This window comes from Xiphophorus hellerii, chromosome 3 (genome assembly GCF_003331165.1).
Source record: "Xiphophorus hellerii strain 12219 chromosome 3, Xiphophorus_hellerii-4.1, whole genome shotgun sequence".
Lineage (NCBI taxonomy): Eukaryota > Metazoa > Chordata > Actinopteri > Cyprinodontiformes > Poeciliidae > Xiphophorus > Xiphophorus hellerii.
The window spans coordinates 23,036,896-23,064,056 of NC_045674.1; the positions used below are offsets into that span (position 1 = coordinate 23,036,896).

Consider the following 27,161-nt stretch of genomic DNA (forward strand, 5'->3'; position numbering starts at 1 on the left):
ATTTGAGGCTTTCAAAGTCTATAGCGTGATAACTTTGGTATGCATTTTATTTTGAGCTTCTGAGTGAATACCTTGTTGAACTACTTTAAATGTTTGTCTGCATTGAATTTCTTGAGAATAATTTAATGATGTGTACCTGTTTTGTCATTTTCTTTTGTGTTGTATTTGTTGCTGTCTCTTGGCCAGGACTTCCTTGAAAAAGATGAAAATATGCATTTTACAGATTTTGTAGGCAACTTTGTTCTGCTTTGTGTTTGACATAATCAGATAAAATCTCTATAAATTAATTTGGAGTTTGCCAGGTAATGTGACAAAACCAATATTCTTGAGCTGGCAATGTTGATTTATTCCTGTGGCTCTGATGTTTCAAGGCTGGACTGAAGAGGGCAAAGGAAAATGAGCTTAACTGACTTTGCTGTAAAAATTCTGAATCAATTTAGCTATCTAACTTAACTCATAAAGTTATAAAGACCACAAGTGCCAAGAAACAATGCATGATGATCAATATATCTTACTTTCTCTGGTTTCCACACTTCTAGTGCAAGCACAATATACACACCACTCCCACTGTAAAAATACATATCCTCTCACAGGCTTTTGAATCAAGCCTGGCAGAAACACTGCATTTTCTTTCTGCTGTGCAAAATATAGATATTGCTCCTGTGTTTTCAAACAAGGTTGTCTTGTATCCTTCCACTCTGTGACATACAAGATATTGTCATTTCAGGGGCAAGGCTGCAGTTAACCTCTATTTGACCAAAATTAGGCAAATTGAAAACTAAGAATTAACTAATCTTGACTGTACATCTAGTTTTCTTGTACTTGCAAGTATAAATATTTATTTAGGTATGCTTCATGACAAGTTTTTTTTATTTTTGTTTCATTTCTCAAACCTAAATGTCTTCAACTACCTAAATAGGTAAAGTAAAGGCAATGTTCTATAGGAGTGTCACACTTACAAAATATTTTTGGGGTACATTTACAGTAATGTGAAATAAATGAAAATATTTTTAAAATAACTTACTTCAGTAACTCAATAAAGCACACTATATAGTTTAGTTATATACACACACTGATGTTTTCAACCCTTCTCTTCTGTTACTTATGCTTTTTCCCTTCCCTGCTAATGAAAATTTGACATTTAAGATTAGAATATCACATCAGACATAAAAATCTAAAACACTTCAATACATGAATATGGCCTTGATAAAAAAAAAGTATACCTGCCTTGTTGTTTTAAAAGGGTACTTCTAATCAGAAAAAAATTTCTTAAATGTGCAAAAACTTAAAATGCACATGTAAATATTTTTGTTTGCATCTATGCTTTTCTCTGTATTCATAAATATCTAAAAAGCCCATGAGTCTACAAAGCCTACTTCCTGACTTACTGTACATTTAGCTGCAGTAAAATCTTTTGTCTTGCAGAAATTGATGTTCACCCATCACTGGCTTGCTAATTCAATACTTTTGATTAGGATTTTGCTATTATTTATTCAGGATGGACTGATAATACTGAGCACAACTTAAATACTTTCTAAAATTAAAACAATGGGTGCAGAAGCTTGAGTGCATTATGGATTAAATTAAATCAGCTTTAATTGTCTAAGAACAGCAAAGTAATTACCAAAACCACAGGTATGTCATAAACTGGGAAATTCTGGAACATTGGGATCACTGTTCACACTCAAGCCTGTTTAGCAGCAACATAAACCAACTGAGTAAAAACAGCTTTATTCTTACAAGCTTAACGTTTTAGCCTCCAGATTGACAAACCAAATGCCTTTCAGAGACAAGTTTCATTGTTTGGCCATACTGACAAAAAACTGTGACGTTATGTAGAAGCTTTCAAATGGAAGAAACCTGTACCACATGTGAAGTAGTGTTGGTAGTATCATGCTAAAGCGCTGTGTTGCTGTTGGTGGTAATGCTGAATTGCACACCGTCTGCAGAGTAAAGAAAAGAGAAGCCCATCCTCAGAATTCTTCAGCTTCACCTCAGATCAACAGATGGGGTAACACTTTATTTGGCGGGTTTGTTCATAAGACTGACATGACACTGTCATAAACATGACATAACTTCTGTTATGAATATTAAGGAGTCTTCATGAATGTTTACGACTGGTGTCATGAAGTGTAATTTGGTAAATAATGACACTTTTAAGGCAAAGTTGCATTAAAACTTGTTTTAAAAGTCCATTAAAATGGCCAACCTTGCATTATTTACCGAATGATACTTCATGACAACAGTCATAAACATTCATGAAGGCTCCTTCATCTTCATGAGAGGTGTTATGTCACTTTGAAGACAGTGTCATGTCAGTCTTATGCACACACCGTCAAATAAAGTATTACCGCAGATGGTAACACTTTATATTGTGCCCTCCACAGATGGAGGGCACAATTGGGTGTTCCTGTGGCACAGTGATCCAGCACACTGCTAAACCCATTTTGGATAGGATAAAGCATGCGAGCTCCTTGAATCACCCCAGTCTCAACCCTGTTAAAAATTTATGGAGCAGACCAAGTAGTCAGTCCTCTGCCAGGAAACCAAATAGCTTAATCTTATTTTTAGAAATATGTTTCAAATTCCTTCATTTGTTAAAATGTGTTCATATGCAGGTTCATTGCAAAAACACTTCTCTTTGTTAGACATGGTATGAACTCTGCCTGCTATGAAAAGACAAAGTGCACAGTAGCGGTTAAATTGATTGCTCTCATTATGAGCGTGCTATGAACCTGGAATTGAACAGGTTTATTTTGTTCTTAGCAAATGTGTAACTGAAGGCCTGTGTGCAGTAGGAGGAAAAAAAACACTATGTGCCCCTGTGTAAACATTTGAAGTGAGAAGCAATGATGCAGTTTCATGAATCACAATGGGCTTGGCAATTTTTCACTTCCACAGAATATTCTATGCTAAGTCGCTGTATATAAACATGATTGAAATCATGAGCTGCATTGTGTGAGTGTGTTTATTTTACTGCATATGCATCACAAGCAACTGTTTGATCTAGAAGTATTTTATTCTGCTTTTCAAGCTACACTGCTGTCCATGCAGGACACAGTGCAAAAGTTGGGTGACAGTCACATCTGTTGCTCGCTCTTCTGTACCGTTCTCATCTCTCTGCCAGATTTGGCCCGATGTAGAGTTCATAAAGGTGGAGAAAAACAGTAAAAGCAGAACTGCAGCACTTTAACAGAGGTCAGCACCAGCTGTGTGCCGGAATCGGTATCTTATATAAACCACCATGGTGAGGAATGCGTCTGTCTGGGCACCCTTGACAGGAAACATGCATGTGCTCAGACATGGAGTTCAAGAGGAGCATTTCTCTCTGTCCTGTTGTGGAGATGTTCCACACACTTACACACACACACACACCCGCCTGGTTTTAAAGAAAGTGTAGACTTCTTACTTTGTTTGTCTTTGTGTGCGTGAGCAAGAGAAAATAAATGGATTCGAAACAGGTGCTGCAGTTTTCAAAGACAAAAATATCAGAGGGAGATTGTAAAGTTTGAATGAATAAAACAGGCAGTCAGCTTTTGCTGTTTTAGTAGATTGACCATTGCAGTACTTAGGCCCATCTGGTTGTGCTATTTTTCAAAGATTTTTTTTGTCCATTTACCTTTTTTTGCAGTGAACGCACGGTGGAGCTTTGTCTTGAATCTGATCTAATGTAGTATATATAAACAAAAAGGGAAGCCACTAACACCAGGAGTGAATTGTAGTTCTTTAGTCTGTTTCTTTTTCGTTATAACTATAATTGAAGAGGCAATCATAGTTTTATTGGACTCCTCGTGTAAATTAAACTAATTTTAGTTGGTGTCAAGGTTAAAAATGCTAAAACTTAGAGAGTGATTATTTATCTTTCACTAGTTTGGTTATGAATAGCCTATGAGAAGTTGGCTCATTTTTACAGTAAGTGTGGTCTGTGTGATTCAATGCTGTCAAAGTAGCTTTGCGGTTATGTAACTGTTTGTTTTCTTACTGTTTTATTTTTTTTTGTAGCCTTTCTATTTATAGATAAATTGTTTATGGTTTATTGTTGTTACTTTAAATTAATGACTCAGTTGTTTAGCTGGTAATTATACTTCCACCGTCATGCTTCATTGAAGACTTCTGTTTTGGGATTATGTTATTTTTTTAGATTTAGAGAAGGGTAAACATTTTCTATAGCTGGCATAAATAATCACTTTTTTTGTCTCATCTGACCACGATGTTTTATGTCCCTTACATTTACTGAAAGATCTTCAGAATTAGATTCCAGTTGCTGTGTCGAAAGATTGTCATCCTCTTGTGTTGTTTTAGCTGTCTGCCGTATTGCACAAGTTTACTTGGTTTTATTTAATTCATAATAAAACTTTGACATCAATTTGAATTTATGCTGATCTTTATCTCTTTATTTCTGTTGAAATATCTGTTTTCATATCTTCTGTGTGGTGTTACATTTTTGGGTCCTTAAAAATACCTTAAAACAGGCATGTATATATACTGACATTATGACAGTCAAATAGGATAGAAGGAAACTTAACAGACATATTTCTTATTATTATTGTACACCATTTTCTTCAAAACGGCTTCCATAAGCATGGTAGTTCTACTTTGTTTTTTGTCAGTTTTATAAATTTGATAATTGTGTAGGTCCATAACATGAAACTTAAAAATGTGCATCTTTCAACTTCAAGTCTTAATATTGTTACAAAAACGAGCCAATGGTGTCAGCTTTTTATGCCAATATAGGTTTACTGGCAAAAACTTTCTCCGTTGTCTTGACTAATTTAAATTTTTTTAGAGACTATCACACATATTTACATCCTCCAGTTCTTTATTAAGTTGTGCAAAACTAAAGAATTGCACAGTTACCAACAACTATCAGATTAAAAAAATTAGACAACACTGAAAAAAAGAGCACTGCCAGTTTATATAAAAAAATCAACAACATTTAAATCAGCAGCATTTAGGATTGACCTGTCAGGCACAGATGACTACGCAGTTGATAAGAATCCTTTGGTGTGAGGGTGGTTTGCTGTTGGTATTTGCATTTTGCTCCCTTGCAGTAAACCTTGGGCCATCTGCTAAGCAGTTGAGGCAGAGAGGTTGACATTTGAAGAGCATACCACAACAAAACCCAGGCCAGGCTGAGAAACATATTGGCACCAGGCTAAGCTAAAACAAAAGCAAGACTATTGCTTGACCTGCTATGTTTTGCAGCTTTAACCGGACCCATATGGCCACTGACATGTCCTGCATTCTGGTGTTATCACCATCTCCTGCTTGCGACACTGACATGCGTTATTGCACAGTGATCAGTATGTGTCATAGTCTAAAACTGTTGTTGGTAGTTTGGTTCTCAAAAGCAAACGAGGCAGTGAAATGTTATCACATCTTCTCTTTTTTTAACTGTTGTCATGACAAAATCTTCTAAACTAAAGAATGAAAACTTTTTTGGAAAATGGACAAAAAAAGAAGTCATTACATTTCTCTGCAGATCAGAGTCACCTTCATTACAGAGACTAAACAAATCATTAACTTGGTTGGATTTAAATTGCCCATTTGATAAAATGACATAATAATTAAACCGCTTCTCTGTTGAAGCAGATCCAACCTCCCCTCAGGCTGTGATGTATAAATTGAATTAATCTTGACAGGTAATCAAATGCAAAGAGAATTACCTTGACTTACCTTTTTTTGCTTTTTTTTTTTTCAGGGTTTCATCGCAATGAGGACATGAAGGCAATTGATGTGCTTCCTATCCTCAAGGAGAAGGTTGCCTTCCTCTCAGGTCAGTTACACTTTCTGCATGCCATTTTCATATTACCACATTTTTTATAATCTGTCATTAGTCGTAATGATCAGTGAAAAGTCTGTTACAAAATAAATTAGGGGGGTCACTTTAGTTCTGCCTTTTATGGTTAGATTTTTTTAGAACAATCAATAGAAACAATTGCATAAACTGACATTTTCATTCAGATTTAAGTAAATCCAATAAGGTACGCGTTAATGGCTTTAAAATAAAATTTTATTTTGATTTTACGTTTCTTATGAATAGGGTAAAGTAAATATTATCAAAGATAAACTTAGAAAATAAAATAACTTAAAAAAACTAATCAGATAACTGGAACAATGTGTGTCGTGGATTTTAACAGACCACAGGTCTCCATATTGTATTTTTAGTTAACGCTAGTTCTAATATCTCTACAGTTTTAAATTCATTTTTGCAAGCTGAAGTGAATAGAACAGCATTAGTGCTAGGTCAGATGGGGTGTACCACTAGGTCACCAAGCCTTGTTTTAAACGTCTATTTCAAGGATCTTGAGTAATACATTGAGCTTCCTAATTATTTTTTTAGACAACTGCAGAGGCATTGCTTCAGTTGCCACTCATTTTAGACACTAATTCATTTCCTTCACTGCTGCTTTAGTTTTAATTTAAAACAATTAATTTCATTGCTGTTTCACAGAGCTTCATGGTGTCAAGTATTACTTTTAGAAGTTGCCCTGTGGGCAATTCACATGATCTCTGAAACCAACCTCTGTGTTGGATGAATTAAAGGGACAGTTTCCTGTCATTTGTGCATCTAGCTGATCCAGGTGTCCACCACCCAGCAAACAGATGCTTCTTGTTTAAGAAAGTTGACACATTTAACTAAGAGCAACATTGCCAGGAACCGTCTGAACTTATTAACCTAAAGTCACAAATGTTTAGACAGGCCTGGCAAACTTAATAACATCTCTGTGAAAATAATCATGCCCCAATCTAAAGAAAACAAAAAAACAAAGTGACCAAAAATACAGACAACTCTCAGTCTGGAAAGTGTAACAAAGCTATTTCTAAGGCTTTGGGACTACAACAAATCATTGTTATAGTTAATATCCATAAAAGGAGAAAAAAATAGAACAGTGACCAGCCTTGCCTTTAGTCACTATCCTACTATATATACTCCAAGAGCGGATCAATGATTCATCCAGGATGCAATAAAATAACAAAGAACAGTATCTAAAAAAAAACTGGAGGACTCATTTCCCTTGCAGTCAGTTTTGAAATTCAACAAAAAAAGAGTTTCCACAAAGGATTAGCATAAATAACTGCTGACAAAAAGAAAAATGCCCCAAAAAACATCTTGATGATCCCCAAGACATAAAAATAAATATTCTGTCCAATGAGGGAAATATAAAACGTTTTATAAAGGGCGCCAGATACACAGTGGTGGTAGTATGATGGTGTTGGACTGGCTTTCTTCAAAAACTGGGTGACTTGCTGCAATTGATAAAGCTATGATTTCTGCCCTAGGCTTAGCTTATTAAAAACTGGTAAAATTGCTAAGCATTTTATTCAGCACTGATTCTGTTCTAGCATTTATTGACTAGTTATCTTAGTGAAGAATCCTATAGCTGTTAATGAGTTTGCATGCTAAAGAGGATTGGTGAGAAGAATGCATCTGAAGAAAACATCAGTCATTTCTAAAAAGAAAAGTTAATCAATTTTAAGGGAAAGATTGGGCTGTTTTTTTTCAATAAGAGTGTCGATTTGATTTTACCCTGACTTTTAAATGGTATTGGCATCATTTGTCATTGTTTTTAAGCATGCTGTGTTTGTGTCATCATGAGACTAATTTGACCCTTACCCTTTAGTTTGACTCAGCGTGGCCATGACTAACCACTGACATAATAACAGATGGTTCGGACACAAACACAATGTAATCTCCCATCACTTTGGCACTTAGTTCAGTTGTCAGTTCATATTTATGTACTTAATTAAATATGTTTTTCTTTACTAGCAAAACTGCCTTTGAATACAATAGAAAGTTAGTTGGTTGATCTGTTTAACTTAGTTCAGAACAAACTTTAATGAAATTGTGTTCTTGTATCTGAGATTTTCTCTCTGAGAACTTTTAGAGTTCTCAGAGATGACCCTGGATTTTGTCTAATTATCAAAGTTGATGTCATTTGCTGATTTTCTTTCTTGTTGTGTCTGAAGGTGGCAGAGACAGACGTGGAGGTCCAATTCTCACTTTTCCAGCACGGAGCAACCACGACCGAATAAGACCTGATGACCTCCGCAGACTTGTAGCGTACCTGGCTACTATTCCAAAGTAAGATATTAGAGTGGATATGAGAACAAATTGCAGATACATTGAAGAAGTAGATCTTAAAGAAAAGTCAGGAATTTGAATGTGCAGGTCAAACCTCTCTGGAGATTGAAAATGGCTACAGAGCTCTGATTGGTGACTCCAGTTACAACTTGTGTTGCTATTTGACTTCCAAATAAGCCAAATGCTTATTATTTTATTTTATTTACTGACAATGTTGCCTGATTTTAAAGACGCAGCAATTTCTTTTCCTGAATGAAACACCTTGGTTTGACCCGTGCACACACACACACACCCCCACACACCCCCACACACAACACATAATCCACTGCTAGATTTTCCCACCTTGCTTGGTTTAAATAATAACCTTATGCTGCAAAGTGTCTAAGGGTTTTCATATAGGTTCTTAAAGTTCTTACCCTCTATGTTTTCAATTTCTGTCTTTAATTATGGCTCAGCTTAGAGAGAAACTAGTTTAATTGGTAGATCTGACCTCTGTGACCCCTTCCTTTTGAGTCTGCTGTTGTTTGGAAGGAACTGGTAGCAATTCAGCATTGTGTCATAGTTAAATTTTTTTCACATCTGAGTTTTGCACATGTACTGGTTATCCTCTCCTGCTCCCATATTTGCTTTGTTGTCGCAACGATTTGCATCTAAAAACCTTAAACATGTAGCCACAGGAATAATGTTCAGAGCTGCACTATGAACTTACATACAGCGCAGAATGCACCTTTAACACATCGCTCCAGGCTGTTCTGTTTGGCCTCACTGGTGATTAGCTTGGAGTTGCAGTTTGCACTCCTCTGTTCTGCAGCCTCTGATCTTCTCAGTGCCACACTTTCTAGTGCTGTGCAGGTCGAGTGCTTTTAAGTGTTTCTCACCTTAGTATTTCCGACACTTGTCTGGAGGTGAGAGGTGGTTCAAATTAGTTGCAGCAAAAATAGTATTTAGCGTTCTAAGACTTTGCTAAGAAGGAAGAGGCAAAATGATAGCCGTTCGGTGTTCACTTATTTTGGTAAGTGTTTAAGTTTGTACAGTGGTGTATAAAAACTTACAGGCCACTTTAACTGAGCTTTGCTCTGTTGATTTTCTGTTTTGATAGTTTCAGACAAATTTGTTATCCAACACTACTAATTCAAAATATCCAATTTCTTCCTTAGTACATAATCAAGTTTAATATTTGCTTTTAAGGGATTTTTAAAATCTGAACCAACTGTACTGAAGAAGCAGGGGGAAATCATAAAACAGAACCAGTGCCATAGATTCTGTTGCACCACCACAACAGTCCAAAAGGTCATTTGTACATGTGATCAATAGTCAGAAGAAATAAAAGAAACATGCTGCCTTTTTTTTATGATGGCTGATTATTCTGTTTGCCTTGTCTATTAAATAATTGTTCACTATGCGCATGTTCTCCAACACACAGATAAGACTTTCAGCTTTGCAGATATACCAGCGATGTTTTTTTGTCTCAGCTAACTTTCAGATTCTTAGCTAACTTTCAGTGATTAAATGATTGGATCAGTTAATTAGCTGACCAAATAATTAGCATCATATTTTCTATTTAATTTGATATAAATGAGTTGGAAATCTTTTAAGTTCAACAAATTTTAAATGTTTATTATAACAGTCTGCCAACATTTTTGCCATTTGTTTATAAAGTGAAAGAATAATATCCCAGATTCCTTATTATCTCTGTCAATAGAGAAATGCCTTGCTAAGCCTTGCAAAGCCTTCCTGAGATCAGTAATTAAGTAATTTTTTTTTGCGAATGTAAAGTGGTGCCCCCCTGTGCATGAGAGAGAGGGCAGCAGGTGTTGCACAGCGCTGCTTTACAAGAAATGATCACTAATAAAAAGTAAAAACATAATTGCAGTTAACATTTTAAGCTTTCGTTAGCATCTTCTTTTAGCCATTAGCATGGGTCCCTGTGTATTTCCGATAGTCAGAGCTACAGAACCCGCACCTTTACTGTGACATTTCGAAAAGATTGTCAGCATTTCCTTACCCAGCACGTCCCTGGAGCATTGCACTATATTCAAAAAGATAGAACTGATACGTTTTGCAGCAATGCATTCAGCTTCCCATCAGTTGCTGACGTCTCTCTGTTGTTGCAGCCTGAATGAACAACCTTCACACCAAGTTCAGTTTCTACAAGCTTCTTTACTCAGTCAACTTCCAGAACCAATAATATTGTTACGAGTGCAACCTGGCAGCGCTTATGTATGGTGGGTCGCGGTTCAGAAAAATATAGACTGATCACTGATCAGAACATGTCACTCACCAAGTCGGATGACTTCAGTCACCACTTAAGAATGGTGGTGTAGTTACTCAGTGGAGTGATAGATTTTCCTTCTCTGTTTTATTCTTTTTCCTCTACCCTTACTCTAACTCTGCCACCGTTTTTCTTCTTCTTCTTCTCTGTCAGCTCTTTCTCTCTCTCTCTCTCTTTCTCTCCTCTCTCCTTTCTCTCCGCTCTGTTTTCTCTCCCCATTTGGCCGATGCTCTGTTTTCAGAGTGAGGTCAGAGTGAGATAGAGCAGGAGGGCCTGCGTCTGTCTCTGTTACAGCTAGACACATTTAGAGCATAGCCTTTAATGCTAAGAAATAACCTTTTATGGGCTTGTTCAGCTGCATGACTCCCGGTGAGTAGCAGTGGAAATTTCAACCCTCGAATGTTTTTAACTGCCTTTTTTTTTCTTCTTCTTCTACTCCAGATGCGGTGGAGGACAGGACCACTTAACTTACATGTTTGCAGCTACAACAAATCTTTTACAAAAGATATTTTGTTGGGATAATATTTGCACTCTTTTGACTCTTTTTCTCCCATATTTTCTCCCTAATATGTCTTATTTCAGTAATTTAGAAGACAATTTGCCTCTTTATTTTGCAATCTGTTCTTCAGTGAGGAGGTGGCCCGACATGGCTTCACCGTCATTGTGGACATGCGTGGCTCCAAGTGGGACAGCATCAAACCGCTGCTGAAGATCCTGCAGGAATCTTTCCCGTCTTGCATCCACGTTGCCCTCATCATCAAGCCAGACAACTTCTGGCAGAAGCAGAGGACCAACTTTGGCAGCTCCAAGTTTGAATTTGAGGTGAGTGATGCATTATTATTTAGAGCAAAACCAATCCTTTTTCACTAATAATCATAGCAGTAATTTTGCAAACTAGTTTATTACTTATTGCTGTCTTTTATGGACACATCATTTGTAGGATTTCTCTGATTATTTCTTTCCAAATATAGTTGCAGTTATCATCTACGGCGTTTTTTTTCCAATAAGTTATTTGATTTTAAAACAAAAATGCAATTTGAAAAGTATCAGCCCCCCCCCCCCCCCTTCGATTGGCTCAGATTGGACTGCTGCACTGTGACAGCGGCAGTGTTCTGTCCCATGTGGCCATGGGTAGCTGGTATATTTAGTTCTGACCCAGTTACCACAGAACCGGGATAAATAGGACATTCAAAGGATTTCATCCTAACTTCACTTATATACTTCCAGAGCGGTCCATTTTAGTTTTTCCTGCAACATACTGTCAGTGGTACTCCACACCCAAACAGGACGCTGTCGGTTTAATTCTCTCAGATTGGCAGCAAAGTTCAGGACCAGAGGGAGATAATCAAGATGGACTCAACATGTAATCCTGTTAAGTTTTCACAACTGCTGCTGATCGTTACTGAAGTGGAAGATGTTTTCTCTGCAAATCCCAGCTGCCCTCTAGTTTACTGGCAGATAAAACAAACTGCTATTAATTATAGAAGCACTCACACAGAGGAAAATATCTTCCCACATTTTATTATTTGTTATTGTTCAAGCACTTCCGTGAAAAGGTTCAGATATCTGCCTTTCTCGTAACAGTATAATTAATGTGAATATTCTCATAGATGTGGCTGTTTACATTCAAAACAAAAGCCGACCTCAGCTCCAGTTTTAAATCTGTCAATTTAAAAGGTGTTTTTATTATGTCTACCTTCCTTCATTAAACCCAGCACCTTCTGCTTTTGCTTCCTGTTAGTTTATATTCTTGTGTTTCACTTTTATTAATGATAACATGATTTTTTTTTTCAGCATACCTTTTTTAAACAATCCAGATATTTAGCTGAAGAATTGCATATTTTTCCTGAAATTCTATTATATTTAATGTAGGGGTGATGTTTTGAAAAGTTCAGAGCAGAAACAAAATTGAATTCCAGTGCTTTTTTTTTTAGATTTTATTTTATTTTAACTGTTTTCTTTATTTTCCTTGATTTATTCATAATCTATTTAATGCATTTTTTTTATTCTATCTTGCTAACCCTCTACAGACAGTGATGGTGTCCTTGGAGGGTTTGACCAAGATTGTTGACCCTTCCCAGCTCACGGCTGACTTTGACGGCAGCTTAGAGTACAACCATGATGACTGGATTGAGGTTTTGATGTTTTCCCTTTTCTATTTCATTTCAGTTTTGTGGTGGAGCTAATTTAATAATTGGTTGAAACTTTTTATAATTAGCTAAGACCTACTGTGGTACAATGGAATTTCCAGCTTAGACCCTTTCATTCCAGGTGCGCCTCTCCTTCGAGACTTTTGCCAGTGATGCAGCTCGAGCGCTGGCACGCCTCGAAGAGCTTCAGGAAACCTTGTCCCAGCGCGACCTCCCACGGGACCTGGAGGGGGCTCGGCGGCTCATGGAGGATCACGCTGCGCTGAAGAAGAGGGCTACAAAGGCGTCGATAGAGGAGCTTGATACGCAGGGCCGAAGACTGCTCCAGAGGCTACAGCTACAGACTGCAGGGGTTGGGGGTGGCAGTGAAGGGGGCTACAGTAACCGCGGTGTTGGAGCCAGCGGAGACTCCAACGACCACCATCATGGTCTTCACGCAGACGCACACAATCTGGTTGCTAAAGTGACGGCGTTGTTGGATAAGCTCCACGGAACGCGGCAGAATCTGCAGCAGCTGTGGCACATGAGGAAGCTGAAACTGGACCAGTGTTTCCAGCTGCGGCTCTTTGAGCAGGACGCTGAGAAGGTCAGAGCACTCTTCTTTAATTTGTCCGTGTTGGAGTGTTTCACAGTTCCTGCATGCTAGGTGAAGATAGAAACACATGATCTAGTTAATCCATGGATGTCTGACCTGCTTTACGCACAATATCCCCATGTAGATATGGACACACATATATCAAAGCTTCATTTCTCCTTAAAAACTATTTAGTTCAATCATGGTACTTTGGTATCCTTCTGAACATCGACCAGATAAAGCAAGGCTCAGAAAGAAGACTATCAATAGCATTGTAGCTCAAGGTAACAACACAACCTCTCAAGCAACTTTATAATCCTGTGACCAAAGCTGACATTACAATTTTGAAGTTTTATTCATGGGACTATGAGCAACCTCACGGTACTTGGATACAAGAGGAAATACAACCACATGTTGATGAGTCAATTTGTTGAAATAGTAAAAAAAAAGGAGTAAAGAAAATCATTGAATGTTTGTCACTTCCTGATTGCACCATCTCTTTACTTATTAACCATAATGGGGTTCATGGAGACAGACTGAGTAGGACTCCACCAGTGACAGAGAAACACAAGTTTTGTCTCCAGAAATCATATTGCCAAATTCCAAAGATTCTGGGAGAACGTGGCTTGGACTGATGCAATAAAACCAATGCATCCCATAAGTTGTCTGTTTATAAAATAAAGAAAAACTTTTGAATAAGAAAAAAATACATATATAACCAATGTGACTGAATTAGGGAAGGGGCTTGGTTCTGTTTTGGGTCGCGGCAGGGCATAATTCAATTTCCAAGCTACCAGGTCATTCTGGAGAGAAACAATCTGGTCAGAGTTAGAAAGCTCAGTTTCAGGTCATGGGTCGTCCACCACTAGGACAATCACTCAAAACAAACAGAAAGCATTTAAGACCATCTGAGAGAAAGGAAGAACATTGCACTATTGTCAGATGGTCTTCCAGGGTTCCAGATCTTAATCCTCTATAATATGCTTCATATCCAAACCAAGAAGGCTTGACAAGTGTGCTCTGTAAGGTTCCATTTTCATTTAGTAAACTATGTAAAATATCCAGATCAACTAATACTCAGAAGCAAGGTCTGATTTATTAAACATGCAGAAAATAATGGAGGGTGTCATTAAACATTTGTCAATTTCAACTATTTCTAATGTAGTTGCACTTTTTTGGTTAATTAGAAGTAGTACCAACACATTTCTCTGCATATGACAGTCACATACCTAATGAAAGATGTCTAATGTGTCACAATCCTGCATAAATCACAAGTATACAACTTCTGTTCACACTCTGGTGAACTATGAAGAACTTAGTAGGAATCAAACTCAGCTAGTGTGTTTCTTCTATTGACTGTATCACAACTGAACTTAGAGATGACATTTGTCTGTAGAAATTAGTTCTTAGTTGATGGATGAAAGGTTTTGAGTAAATGCAGGCTCCTCTTGTTCTCACTGTTGTCGTTAATCAGCATATTGGAAATAAATCTTGTAAAGAACACTTTTCTTTCTCTTCTCCACCATTTATATCTGTAGATGTTTGATTGGATCATGCACAACAAGGGGCTTTTTCTGACCAGCTACACTGAGATTGGAGGGAACCACCAGCATGCTGTGGAGCTGCAGACACAGCACAACCACTTTGCTATGAACTGCATGGTAAGAGTCAACCTGTTTTGTTCTTTTTTGTGTGTTTTTTTTTGCTGTTTTTTCTGTGCTCACATACATATATCATTACTACCAATGGATGACTAAAATAATGGCGGAAAGACCTCTCATCTGTGTGCCACCATCACACAATGCTTCACCCTTTTTTGAAGCAGTGTGTTACAAAGTATTCTGCAATTCTTCTGTCCTGTTTCTGTTTCTCATACGACTCTTTTGAACAAAGCCAAGCCTTTGCATTGTCATTGCCCGTCATGGAGCCGGTCCCAGTATTGACCCACTTTATGACCTCTGTGCCTCTCCCACAGTTTAGCGCTGCAGTCTTACATCTCTTCCCACTTGATCTGCTATATTTATTAGCCGGTCTGACAACTAAGAAATATAGCTGAGGACATTGGATTGTGTCATCAGCATTCTTATAGTATCATGTTCTGCCACAAAAAGTGCACCGCTTCTTATCTGTGTTTTGTTATTACAGTTTTATTGTGTCCAATACCCTTTCATTAATGAACTTTTAATGGATTTATTTTGTAAATAAGCAATAAACCAAGCCTGAATCAGGCGCTGGTTTGCTCTAGGCAAAGGGATTAACACACCATTACCTCTGATTCAAACTGCAGCCACCTTTCTACAATAAATAAAATTATAGTCAAGGGAGAAGTAAACACACACCTTTGGAGGCCTTAAAGTCTCTCATGGCTTTACTGATGTAACAAGCTGCTGTCAGGGACAACGCGAGGCTAGTCACCACCCACGGGTAACTCAAGCTAAAACCAACCACAAACCCTTGAGAATACATCGATGGAAATTCTGTGTTCTTGAGAATATGACCACACTCTGCCCACACGCATATCCGCACAGTCAGGTTAGCTCTGAGTGACCACTGCCACCTCCACCCATTCTTTCACAGGAAGCTCTGCTTCCTCTTCCTGTTGCTTGCACGGCAGAATGGAAATACACAGTGTCAAACTGTGATTATAAGTGTGCATGTACAAAGGCAACATAAATACTGTTATTTTTGTTAGGATTTTCTGCTATGTGGAGATTTTTACAGTAGAAAAAAGATCAAATATGACACATTTATTTGGTAGTTTGACACTTTTTAAAGCATAGTAAAACTGGTATTAAAAAGATATCATTTTTTATCAATAAGGATTATAGTGTTTAATCAGTTATCACTTGGGAGGATGTAACTATTAAGTGAAGACTAAATGCTAAAGAGGCCTGTGTTATATCATTTAGGTGCAATGTCTCCAGCTTTAAACAATTAATGTAGTGATGTTGCTGTTATGCCCCCTATGGGATGTTCTTTGCAAGTACAGCTGGTGAATTACAAGTCTTCTACAGTACATCTCTAGTCATTAACACTTTTCACCTTTAATAAGGCGACTTATGCAAATATTGTGGGTGTACTTATTTTTATTTTGATATCAGAATACATTTATAAGATTGACATTCAAAAAGTTGGATAAATCTAGATACAATTCTCTAATATCAGCAAGAAATTCAATACGTCTCTCAGTTGTGACTCAGGAAGGGAAGATTCAGATTTGTTTAGTTTCTATCTTTGTCTTAGTGATGTATAATTGTGATTTAATTGTACTTTTGTAACCTTGTTTTTAAATATAATCAGGATTGCTATATTTTTTTAAATAAAAGAGTAAAACACAACATTTTGTTCTATATACGGTACTTTATATTCAGCTCACAAAGCATCGGACAGGAATAAATACAAGACTTGTTTTGTTTTTATTTTACAAAACAACAAATATCTCTATATTGCTTAGCTCTATGATCATATGTTTCTCAATCTCCTATCTTTTTTCACGGTATACCTCAGTATAACAAGGTATACTGAGAGATAAATAGTTACAGATTCAAAAACACAAATTTTTCCATCATACCTTTTATGTTCAGAAAGTCAGAGTGATGGGGTGACCAGATTTTTTCTGTTTTCTCTAACAGGCAGCCCAACCTTCTGCTGAGCTATGCCATTTAGTTATATTAAAAAAATATATACAAGTTTGTATTTATGAAAATATTTTCAATTGTAATAAACATGGAGAGTCAGGTTTTGAAAACTAAGAAAGCACCCCTAATTAGTTTTTGTTAAGTTAATTTTGTTTTAATGTTTCATTTGGTAAGCTATGGTTAGCATTTCGGTTACCAGGGTGACTTCAACTTAAACCTGTAGAGTTAATCCAACTAACCTGTTTCTTGTGTTACTTTATAAAAAGCTTAAAAGTTAAAATGCCTTACATTCAGTTTAATGAGAAGGAAAAGTGGTCATTTTTGTTTTGATAACATTTTGATTAGATAACTGTAATTAGTTAGTTTATGTTTCACACTTTTGTGCATAGGAAATAGCATTGGAAACGTGTTTTTTTTTAACTCAAGACAACACATGACAACATGTGTGTGTTTACACAAGTATAAAAATACAATATTAAAATGAACAACACAATAAACATAATCTATTCTTCTTAAATTACAAAATGTCAATATATTTTATCATGTAGAGAATGTCGTAGCTATATGATATTGATCAGTGTTATTTTGAATACAAAGCATATACAGAGAGGGGTGGAATCCTGTTCTCCATCGGCCATAAATCAACACTCGCACTTCCATGAGTTATTACATGAGCCGTTTTGCAAGTGAAGAACGAACGATTCTCGACTCATGTAACTCTGTAAAGACACAAGAAAAAAAATGCAGTTCAGACTATCCCACTACATGTAAACTGTATGTGCTCACTTAGACACTGGAATCGGAAAACGCCTTACCTTAAACATTTCACAGTTTAAGACATACAGCTCTGAATCAAAGGTTCGGTTCTCATCATTAGAAATGTAGTATCTTGGTCCACACCGCAAGCCTTTTAAAAGAGAGACAGTTTAAGAAAATGTCATCTTTAAGGGAAAAAAAAACTATTTTTAAATTAGTATTTTACTGTTTACAAAAATTTTCATACTTTTTTGGTACAAAGATGTTTTACGTTTTACTATCTCTTACCGATTCCTTCAAGCTGTTTCTCTAGTGACCGTTTGTGGAGTCTTGTGAGTATGTCACCTGTTCATTAAAGAAATGCCAAATAATTGCACTTCGTTTCTGACCGATCCGAACAAAATGCCAAAAATATCTCTTTGTAAATCAAAGTTATGCAAAGTGAGCTAAATCTTGTCCAATGCTGTAATGCGCAGCACAGACTTCAAAATGTACACAATTTGATCAGTCTCAAGAAATTTCTGCCATTTTTTTAATATTTAAAATGTACTTACAAGCAAAGCTCAGACCAAGCACTACTACAAGCAACAGTAGGCACAGCAAGACCAGCCCCACCATGGTTCTCTGCAAGAAGGCTAGTTATCAGAGAACACGTTACAAACACTACTGCTGGGTTTTTCCCTGGAGTATTTGCTTTAACTGTGCACTGCTTTAAAATTGAAGCACATTACCTAATTGCTCTGTTTTCGCCGATGCTATGTTTCCATTCGGTAGAGGCCATCTTAAAGTCATGTACCTGCTAGGGAGAGGCAGACTGTTGATCTGTGGACGGTTGGGAGTGTCATTAGTTTGCCGGGAGGCCCTGTTAGTCAGCTGAGTGGCTCCTCCTGGCACTGGCACAACCTCTCTTTGTCTTATACCAATGTCAAGAGTGTCTCCGTTTTCATAAGTGTCATCTTGGTCTTCCCACGGGTCAGAATCCATCGCCATGTATTCATTGTCTGGACTCTCGCCTGGTTGAGGGCCCTCCATTGTTGAACTGCGGGGCTGTCTGTGAGTCAGCTCATGTTCTGCAGGCCTAAAATACAGGTGTCTGTGGATGCAAATAACCTGGTGGGCGGGAGAGATTTTCATCTGCATTCATAAAAAATCAAAGAGATCCCACCTGCCTCTAACACGAACCGTTTAGTCTCTGGCGTTAAAGTCAGAAAAAGACGATTTTTGATTAATGTACAATTCTGCAGTGTTCTGCTTAAGAGCATTGACAACTAATCAAAGAATTGAAAAGTTTATCTGTAATCAAGGTCACACAAGCTGCAAACGAGTATATTTTTTTTCTGCCCGGAAATGTTTACGTAAAGAAACATAGGAAACGTTGGACCTGCAGCCTGGTTATTTGCCTGTAGTTTGTATACAAGGAGATGTGTTGTAGAGATTAGTATTATTCCAGTAAAGACCTTTGGGTCATGGATTTGCTTAAAAACATGTTAAACAATACTATCCCATATACACAACTGTGGCTTTCATTGTTTTCCAGCATTGTCTTTTCTCACGAAGGAGAGAACAAAAACTGCTCTTGAAACTGAAACACAGCATCTAAATATCAAGAAATAAAAATTGTGTTTTGTTTGTTTACTATATTACTTTTATTAGACCCATATATATTCCATTCTTGCTGTTACATGTGTTAGCATCAGGAGTTTTTTTTGTTTGTTTTTTGTATCCCCACAGTTGTTCTGAGTTCAATTTAGAAATCCATCCCTTTTCCTTTTTTTTCTCGCTTTTGTTAAATTTGGCATTATCCTCCGCACTTTGTGTATTTTTGCCTGTTTTTACTCCACCACTTATTCTTTGATCCTTTGCCACTAATCAGTTTGATTCGAAACATCTTTGTCTGTTCCTGTTAAACCCATCCTCACTGTCTCCTCATGCATTTACTTTGTATAAACGCCCTGTGTGTTTGAGCATTCCACTACTTTGCCCCTCTTTACCCTCTCCGAGTGTGTAAGTGCTTGTGAATTAGTGTAGATGTTCTTAGGGTCTCATAATATCTTTTTTAAAGAACTGTGACTTCTACAACTGATTTTGGGTGTGCAGATTCTGATTATTCTCATAAATTTTAGTTCTTGACACTGCCTTCCAAGAAACCAAACTAGGTAAAAATATAATAAAACATAGGCAACCCTTAGCTTAAATAATGCAAAAGGTACTCTATCTTTTTGGATTTTCAACACTGAAAATACATAAGAGCCTACAGTTTTCTGCTATCGTCCTCTTTTGAGATTGAACTGTTTATTGGGTTGTAGCTGTTGGTTTTTTTTCCCACATGTTATAATTAAAACAAGCGACCTCGGTGCCATAATGGGCTCCAGGAGCAGTAATTGAATAGAATAATAACTGGCTGTTAACACAGTTGTTAATTAGCGTTTGCTGATCCATGCCTATCTTCACAAAACAGCTTGAAGCAGGTACATTAGAAAAAGCCTAAAAGATTAAAAGGTAAATGGCCCTTTTTATTAATCACACGTGGGTACGCTTTCCAAGCGGATGACTTTTTAATGTCCCCGAAGGTGTTTGTGGGTGTGTTTGCAGGATTTTCATCTATTTTGTTTAAGTTACCTTCTCTGTGAGCACACTTGTGGCCACAGCGTTTTACGAGCACGTTTCAGCTGCTCTGTAGCAACACAATCAGCTTAATTATCGGAAAACACAGTTGTGGCTTCATGCATCAGGGTGCTCAAAATGTAACAAGAGTGCAGTAAGTGCTTTACCTGAAACCCTGCTAATTTATATGGTCAGAAACAATAACATGCTTGACCTACTTACTTTTTTTTTGTTTGTTTTAACACTGAAGCTACAACTCTTTCTTTGCCCCCATTTTGAAACGCAGAATGTGTACGTGAACATCAACCGGATCATGTCAGTTGGAAATCGGCTCCTGGAGTCGGGCCACTACGCCTCCCAGCAGATCCAGCAGATCTCAGGCCAGTTGGAGCAGGAGTGGAAAGCTTTTGCAGCAGCGCTGGATGAACGCAGCACTCTGCTGGAGATGTCTGCCAGCTTCCACCAGAAAGCCGATCAGGTGCAGTCACGCCATTCAAATACACATCTTGTGATATCAGAAGGTAAAACAATGGGAACAGTCCCGCTGTTGGCACGATACTTTGATGCTTTTCTGTCATATGTCCAAAACAAATCTGTGCATCAACAGAGCACTTCCATCCTTCATTCACTCAAAGATACTTTAAGCTAATCCTCATTTTTGTTTCCACTTTTTCTTATAGTTAATGTTTGGGTTCATTTGGACTAATATAATAAGCTTTAATGCAGTATACAAAGCCGCTCCAATGTTTCATGGTGGGAAAATGTTTTCTAACAAATGTATTCAGCCTTAGTTTGACCAGTCTACCTTCCTTGATGAGTTTACTGTGTCCTCTAGGCTGCTTAAGGCTTTAATTCACCAATGACTCTCATCTTGCTGCTATCAGAGGGAAGGCCATTTATTGGTAGATTTGCAGCTGCATTTTTTTCTTCCTATATTCAGATGATTAACTGAACAGAGGTCAGTCAGATGTTCAAAATAAAAGCTGTGTACTTGAAACTTTTGTGAGAAAAGCTTTGCAAGGCAGTGTAGATCTTGAAAAACTGCTGCAGGTCTAGGCTAAACTGAAGGTAGACGATGTATAAAACGAAAATAAAAACAAACATTTTATTCTTACTCAGTTGAGTGATCATGAGTCAGTTTTATTGTTCTCAAAAACTTTTTGCAACAAAAAAGGTGCTGCAGTGTTCCAAGCACATATTTGAGGCAGTGGTGTGTGTTATGATATGTTTGTCTTGGTTATTTCCTAACCAGTACATGAGCAAGGTGGAGCCGTGGTGTAAAGCGTGCGGAGAAGGAGAACTGCCCTCTGAGCTGCAGGATCTAGAAGATACGATCCACCATCACCAGGGGCTGTATGAACACATCACCACTGCATACTCAGAGGTCAGTGCACCGAAACAAGCATGCACCAAAACAAAACAAAGAACACGTATGCAAAACACTGAGGTTTTTATGAAGATAACTCTTGCATGCAAAGATGTTCTCACACGCACGAAGTTCATGCAAATTATTTCAACTGATCCTTTGTGCTTAGTTAGTACTGTAAGCAGTGATAAACACTGTAGTATGATGAGGGTCCTGACAATGTGAAATATCATAATACTCTTTGCAAGAGTAAAACCCACAAAACAAAACAATAAATAAATAAAAATTGTGAAAATGTAAACTCTTTAGATGTTTTCCAGCATGTGAAACCACACTTCCTTGTTTCCAGGTGAGCCAGGATGGCAAGGCCTTACTGGACAAGCTGCAGCGACCTTTGACTCCGGGAAGTGCCGATTCGCTGATGGCGTCGGCGAACTATTCGAAGGCGGTGCACCACGTCCTGGACATCATCCACGAGGTGCTGCATCACCAGAGGCAGCTCGAAAACATCTGGCAGCATCGCAAAGTTCGCCTGCACCAGCGCCTGCAGCTGTGTGTCTTTCAGCAGGACGTGCAGCAAGTAAGCGACGAATGCAAACGTGACAAGAGAAAAAGAAAACCCTTTGCTGAGATAGACGCTGCAGAAGGTTCTGTTCAGTGTTGCCCCATGGCTTCCTGCAGCGAACACACCTGCTTTGCCTCTTTGCTCCTTAGAAAAGAGAAATTCAGCAGCTAATCTGTGCGATATTGTATTAACGTTACTGTATAATTATCTTTTCTAACGCTCTTTTGCATAAGTCCATCTATTGGACTGTATGGATAACCTGAATCTTCCGTCAAAACTGGCGATTTGCTCTGTTGTGTCGTCTCTCCGTCTCCACCCTGTAGGCATCTGCCCTTCTCTGCCCCGCTTTCCTTTCCACTTGGGTTTCTCAAGCTTTCCCTCTTTATTGTCTGTGTTTCTGCCTCTCTGCTCTCCTATCCGCTCTTTCATCACCCTTTTCTCTTGGTAGTGGTTTCCATGGTGATGCAATTTACTGTCACATAAAGTGTCGAGAGCATTTGGTTTGTCCCTTGAAAACATTTTCTCAGAGACCTTGAAATCCCTTTCATTACCACAAATGGGGTGTGTCTGTCTGTTTGATTGATATTAGGGTAATTATGTTGGAAGATTTGTAAGTTATCACACCCACATTGGAAATGTTCACACTTTACGCTGCGTTGCATCTGTTGGTAATTGTTCTTAATTAAAATATAGGAATGAGAAGAACATTGGGACGAATTGGAAAAGGGATTTTGCAACATCAGGGATATTGAATCTATAAATTGTTCTTAGTTGATTTATTTACAGCCTTTTGGGATTTCTTTGCACCCCCTGCTGACTGACATTGTGTACTGCTCTATCAATAAAAGCTGCTATTTTAAGTTTCTGGGATATTTATGTGTTTCAAGGTGCTGGACTGGATAGAAAACCACGGCGAGGCCTTCCTCAGCAAACATACCGGTGTTGGAAAGTCTTTGCACAGAGCCAGGGCACTGCAAAAGAGACATGAAGACTTTGAAGAGGTTGCACAGGTGAGTCTCTATAGTCGTTTTCTACTGATGCCATCTTGGTCTTGTTTTTCTTCGACAAGATCTTGGTGAAAGATTAATGCAACACTGGATGGAAATAAATCTTGTGACACTGCAGAAGCTTATTGAAACAATGCCACAGCGAATGCGGGCTGTAATCAAAGCTAAAGGCGGTCCAACAAAATATTAGAGAGTGTGACCATTTTTTGGTGGCAGTGTATATTTAGTTTGCTAGTACAGACCACCAGATATTTATTTAAAATTTGGTATTTTAATGAGTTGATGAAATGCAATGTTAGAAACAGGCTCATAGAGCCACAGATCCTATGAGCCTGGAACTAAATGTACAATTCTGTAATGTTAAAAGCAGAATCAGCCAGAACCCAAAACGCAGCACAAAGAGTTTTCCTTGTGCTGCGTGCTGTTTCACCAAAAGTTTTATTACAAAAGTAATTGGTGTAGAAGAGTGTGGTCACACTGGTGGAGTCAGGGATGGGGTTAGGGGTTAGGGTTAATTGGGGTCAGAGACAGGCAGGGTTCAGCAACAGGACTTTCAACAGCAGAAGGATTAGGCAAAAATCTGTGGTCAAAAACAGGCAGGATCAGAAACCAGAAAACTCTTTGGAACATGAGACGACAAGGCTTGAACGCTGTGACAGTGGCAACAGACGATCTCTCACTGAGCTGGTGACGAGCAGCTGTTTAAGTAGGGACCAGCTCAGTGCAGGTGAGGACAATGAGCAATCAGCCCAGTCAAGGCAGAGCTGAAGTGCTGAAGTCATGACACAATTCATTCAGTTCCAGGTAATGTCCTAAAGGTTTGTAGATAAGTATGCTTAAATAAACGCTAGTTACATTTATTTTTAAGTGACAGGGGTGATTTTGCAGTTATTTCTTAATTAGTTTTTTTTATTCTCCTACCTGAACAAATGTGCTCAAATTAATAGTTGAATTTTTCAGAAATTCAGATTCAGATTAATTTATTTGAATATTATATTTGCCCTAATGTTTTTCACATATATATTTTTAATTGATAGCAACACATTTTCTGCGAAGATTTGTGTTTTAAGACTGGTTGGATAAGTTGTCAGAATGTAGTAGTACAGATATGCTTTGTTCAGTGCTCCATGTTTTAATTTCAGAACACCTACACCAATGCTGACAAGCTGCTGGAGGCAGCAGAGCAGCTGGCCCAGACTGGAGAGTGTGACCCAGAGGAAATCTACCAGGCTGCCCACCAGCTAGAGGATCGCATCCAGGACTTTGTGCGGCGTGTCGAACAGCGTAAAGTCCTGCTGGACATGTCTGTTGCATTTCACACTCATGTCAAAGAGGTATCTCATTCCCTTTTTGGTTCACCTGAAACCAGGTTAAACTGCAGTGTTGCATTCAATTTTTACTGAAAGTATAAAAGCACAATCGACCCAGGGACACTTTTTATTTCCTTGCGGAATTGCAGATCAATAGAATAATGCCAGCTAATTAAATGTGAAATTATGTTGAGAGACATCCTATAGTTGAAACATTTTGCGGCATGGTTTGATTGCTCTTAGTGAAACCTGCCTGCTACGAAAGCTTGATCATAACTGGGCGTCCTGATTGCTAATAAACTGCCTGGCAGAAATAAGTGAAACTGTGATGCGGATACCTTTAATAGAAGCAGGAAAGAGTACATTTCTTGTTCCAATATGACCAACAAGGTAAATCTGCCATTGGCGAACCTACAAACTATCCATTTTCAATTATAACTAATAGTCCAACTACATGCATACACAAAGAAAATGTGTTTCCTCTTATTTCTGCATGATGACATGCAAGACATCTGTTGTTTGTATGTTCACTTATCCCTCAAGGAAAACTCTTTGTGCTGCAGATTTGGTTTCCATCATGGCTCACCTGGATATTGTCAGTCAAAACAGAAACGCTGAATATTTAGGTAGAGGACTAATAAATGACAACCACCGTAAGAGTGGTCTTAAACTGAACTGACTGACCTGCGCACTTATCTACGATGTCGGTGGCTAATGGATGACATATTATTTACAGTGGAAACAATAACAGAAAAATATTTATGGTTATGTGCACAACCTGAGTATTATTTAAGCCGCTGTTAGCAGATTCTGCATCTCTGTGTTTTGTCTGGCACTAAAACAACGTCAAACCTTAGAAATGATGTAACAGAAAGCTTTTGTGGTGTTAAAATTACACCTTTTTTAAACCTCGTTGCACCATTTCATGAATCCGCTGCTTGTTGTTGAGCTGATAAAGAACTGCCTATGTACTTCTGGATTTTTTTAAAACCTTTTTTTTTTCTTTTCTGCCTGTTACTTTTAGCTGTGGACATGGTTGGAGGAGCTTCAGAAAGAACTGCTGGATGATGTGTATGCTGAGTCAGTGGAAGCAGTGCAGGACTTGATCAAGCGATTCGGCCAGCAGCAGCAGACCACCCTGCAGGCGACAGTCAATGTTATCAAGGAGGGTGAGGACCTCATACAGCAGCTCAGGTGAGCGAGAACGCTCAGCTTAACTGAGGAATGCAAGCCGTGGTGATTCTCACTCAGTGGGGCGAGCCAAATTTATCCACACCCCTGGATAACAAAGTTCCCACACAATTAATAGGATGTTACATAGTGTATCGCTGTTATGGAAAATGATCAAGTGGGTTGTGCAGACACAGTTTTTCAAGCAAGTTTCAAAAACTAGAAAACCGCAGTGTTTCCGACTGCAGTCAATGTTGATTGTGTTTGCAGAGACTCCGCTATCTCAAGCAACAAGACCCCTCACAACAGCTCTATGGCCCACATTGAGAGTGTCCTGCAGCAGCTGGATGAGGCCCAGGGTCAGATGGAGGAGCTGTTCCAGGAAAGGAAGATCAAACTGGAACTCTTCCTGCAGCTCCGCATTTTCGAGAGGGACGCAATAGACGTGAGTTGTTGGAAAATTTCAGGGTTTATGTTTTCCAAATCATTTTTGCTTTAAATGTTTATAAATAAGATAAAGAGCAAACATACATGTGTGGGATCTGATGGGAAAGTAGGTACTCTGTAACACACACACACACACCCACACACAAATATATATATATGTTGTAAAGGTGCATAACAGCAAATCAAAGGGGATTTTGAGCTTATGGGCCATTTCATAATAAAAGGGAGATGTAGTCCTGTATAAGACCCCTGCTGGGTTAAAGCTCGGCTGAAATCACAACACGACTCTCGCATTTGGTACTTTTGAAAGGCATTTAGTTTCACTTGATGCATCACATCCACTTACTCATTCATTAATTTTTTTTTTTGAAACAGCGGTCTACTACTATCCACTTATTCCTGAGCATCCCACTGTGACACTGAATGCTTCCCTTAACTAGTGCTAGGATATGATGACTGTTTTATTCTAACATTTTATTTTATGTCACATATAAGCCATCGAATCAAACTTTGTAAGCCACTCCCAATGCTTGGAGCAAGAATAAAAGCTTAAGGTGATCTGGGTTCTTGGATGTTGTATCACATGTAAAAGTATGAAATGTGTAAAGAAGTAAAATGTCTAATTTCATGCCACATAACTTATAGTTTACACCTTGAACTCCGTTTTTTTAAATCTCAGTATGTTTCTTTGTGATTTTATATGATAAGCTAACACAATGGCTTAGATTTTAATAGTTTTTTTAATAAATAATATTTGAAAGGTGTTGCATGCATTTTTTATCTCCCCGTAACCTGATTCCCCAGAACAATAGCCTTCACAACCAGTTGCCTGTAATTTATTCTGATTAAATGCAGCATCAACCTAAAGGCGAGTAGATTAATCTGTCAAATCTTCCCTATTAGTTACACTTTTTAAAAGTCTGACTTTTACCAATCATTACCAACAAGTCCTTTAAGCAGTTCATCAAAAGCAACATAGGAGACACAGCAGACATGTAGAATACTCCAAAATAAAACTTCTTAGTTGTCTGCAAAATGCTATTTGTCATTGAAAACTGCACATGTTCTTGAACACACCATCCACTGAGTGAAACATTATGGCAGCAGCTTTATGATGTTGGGATGTTTTCCTTTATCAGGCAATCTAGTAAGAAAACTAGTTGCAGAACATTTGGGATGAGATTTTAGGGGTCTCACCTTCCAGCTGGACAACTTG

At 38.1% G+C, this 27,161-nt stretch overlaps 2 protein-coding genes across 7 annotated transcripts in view; one reads left to right on the plus strand and one right to left on the minus strand.

The window, feature by feature from the left end:
- Positions 1–27,161, plus strand: part of triob (trio Rho guanine nucleotide exchange factor b) — a 98,159-nt gene that overhangs the window by 29,758 nt on the left and 41,240 nt on the right. For all 6 annotated transcript variants that reach the window (XM_032554959.1, XM_032554968.1, XM_032554941.1 and 3 more), the window contains 13 exons: positions 5,702–5,776; positions 7,972–8,086; positions 10,988–11,180; positions 12,389–12,493; positions 12,630–13,094; positions 14,621–14,743; positions 20,367–20,558; positions 21,333–21,464; positions 21,796–22,026; positions 22,899–23,021; positions 24,161–24,352; positions 25,353–25,522; positions 25,769–25,943. In XM_032554959.1, the coding sequence (XP_032410850.1) occupies positions 5,702–5,776; positions 7,972–8,086; positions 10,988–11,180; positions 12,389–12,493; positions 12,630–13,094; positions 14,621–14,743; positions 20,367–20,558; positions 21,333–21,464; positions 21,796–22,026; positions 22,899–23,021; positions 24,161–24,352; positions 25,353–25,522; positions 25,769–25,943 (2,291 nt within the window). The remainder of the gene's footprint in view (positions 1–5,701; positions 5,777–7,971; positions 8,087–10,987; positions 11,181–12,388; positions 12,494–12,629; positions 13,095–14,620; positions 14,744–20,366; positions 20,559–21,332; positions 21,465–21,795; positions 22,027–22,898; positions 23,022–24,160; positions 24,353–25,352; positions 25,523–25,768; positions 25,944–27,161) is intronic.
- Positions 16,151–19,131, minus strand: LOC116714434 (uncharacterized). Its single transcript, XM_032555017.1, has 5 exons — positions 18,208–19,131; positions 18,031–18,111; positions 17,765–17,821; positions 17,536–17,627; positions 16,151–17,439 (listed from the first exon to the last, which is right to left on the minus strand). The coding sequence occupies exons 1-5, from the start codon at positions 18,614–18,616 to the stop codon at positions 17,362–17,364; spliced, it is 717 nt and encodes a 238-aa protein (XP_032410908.1). The 5' UTR covers positions 18,617–19,131; the 3' UTR covers positions 16,151–17,361.

What these genes read in the sequence shown, in the direction of transcription:
- LOC116714434 (XM_032555017.1), bottom strand. Translation starts at nt 18,616, where the DNA reads ATGCAGATGAAAATCTCTCCCGCCCACCAGGTTATTTGCATCCACAGA. An exon ending in GAAACAGCTTGAAGGAATCG is followed by an intron (nt 17,628 to 17,764) that starts GTAAGAGATAGT and finishes CTCTTTTAAAAG; the next exon opens with GCTTGCGGTGTGGACCAAGA. An exon ending in TAAACTGTGAAATGTTTAAG is followed by an intron (nt 17,440 to 17,535) that starts GTAAGGCGTTTT and finishes GTGTCTTTACAG; the next exon opens with AGTTACATGAGTCGAGAATC.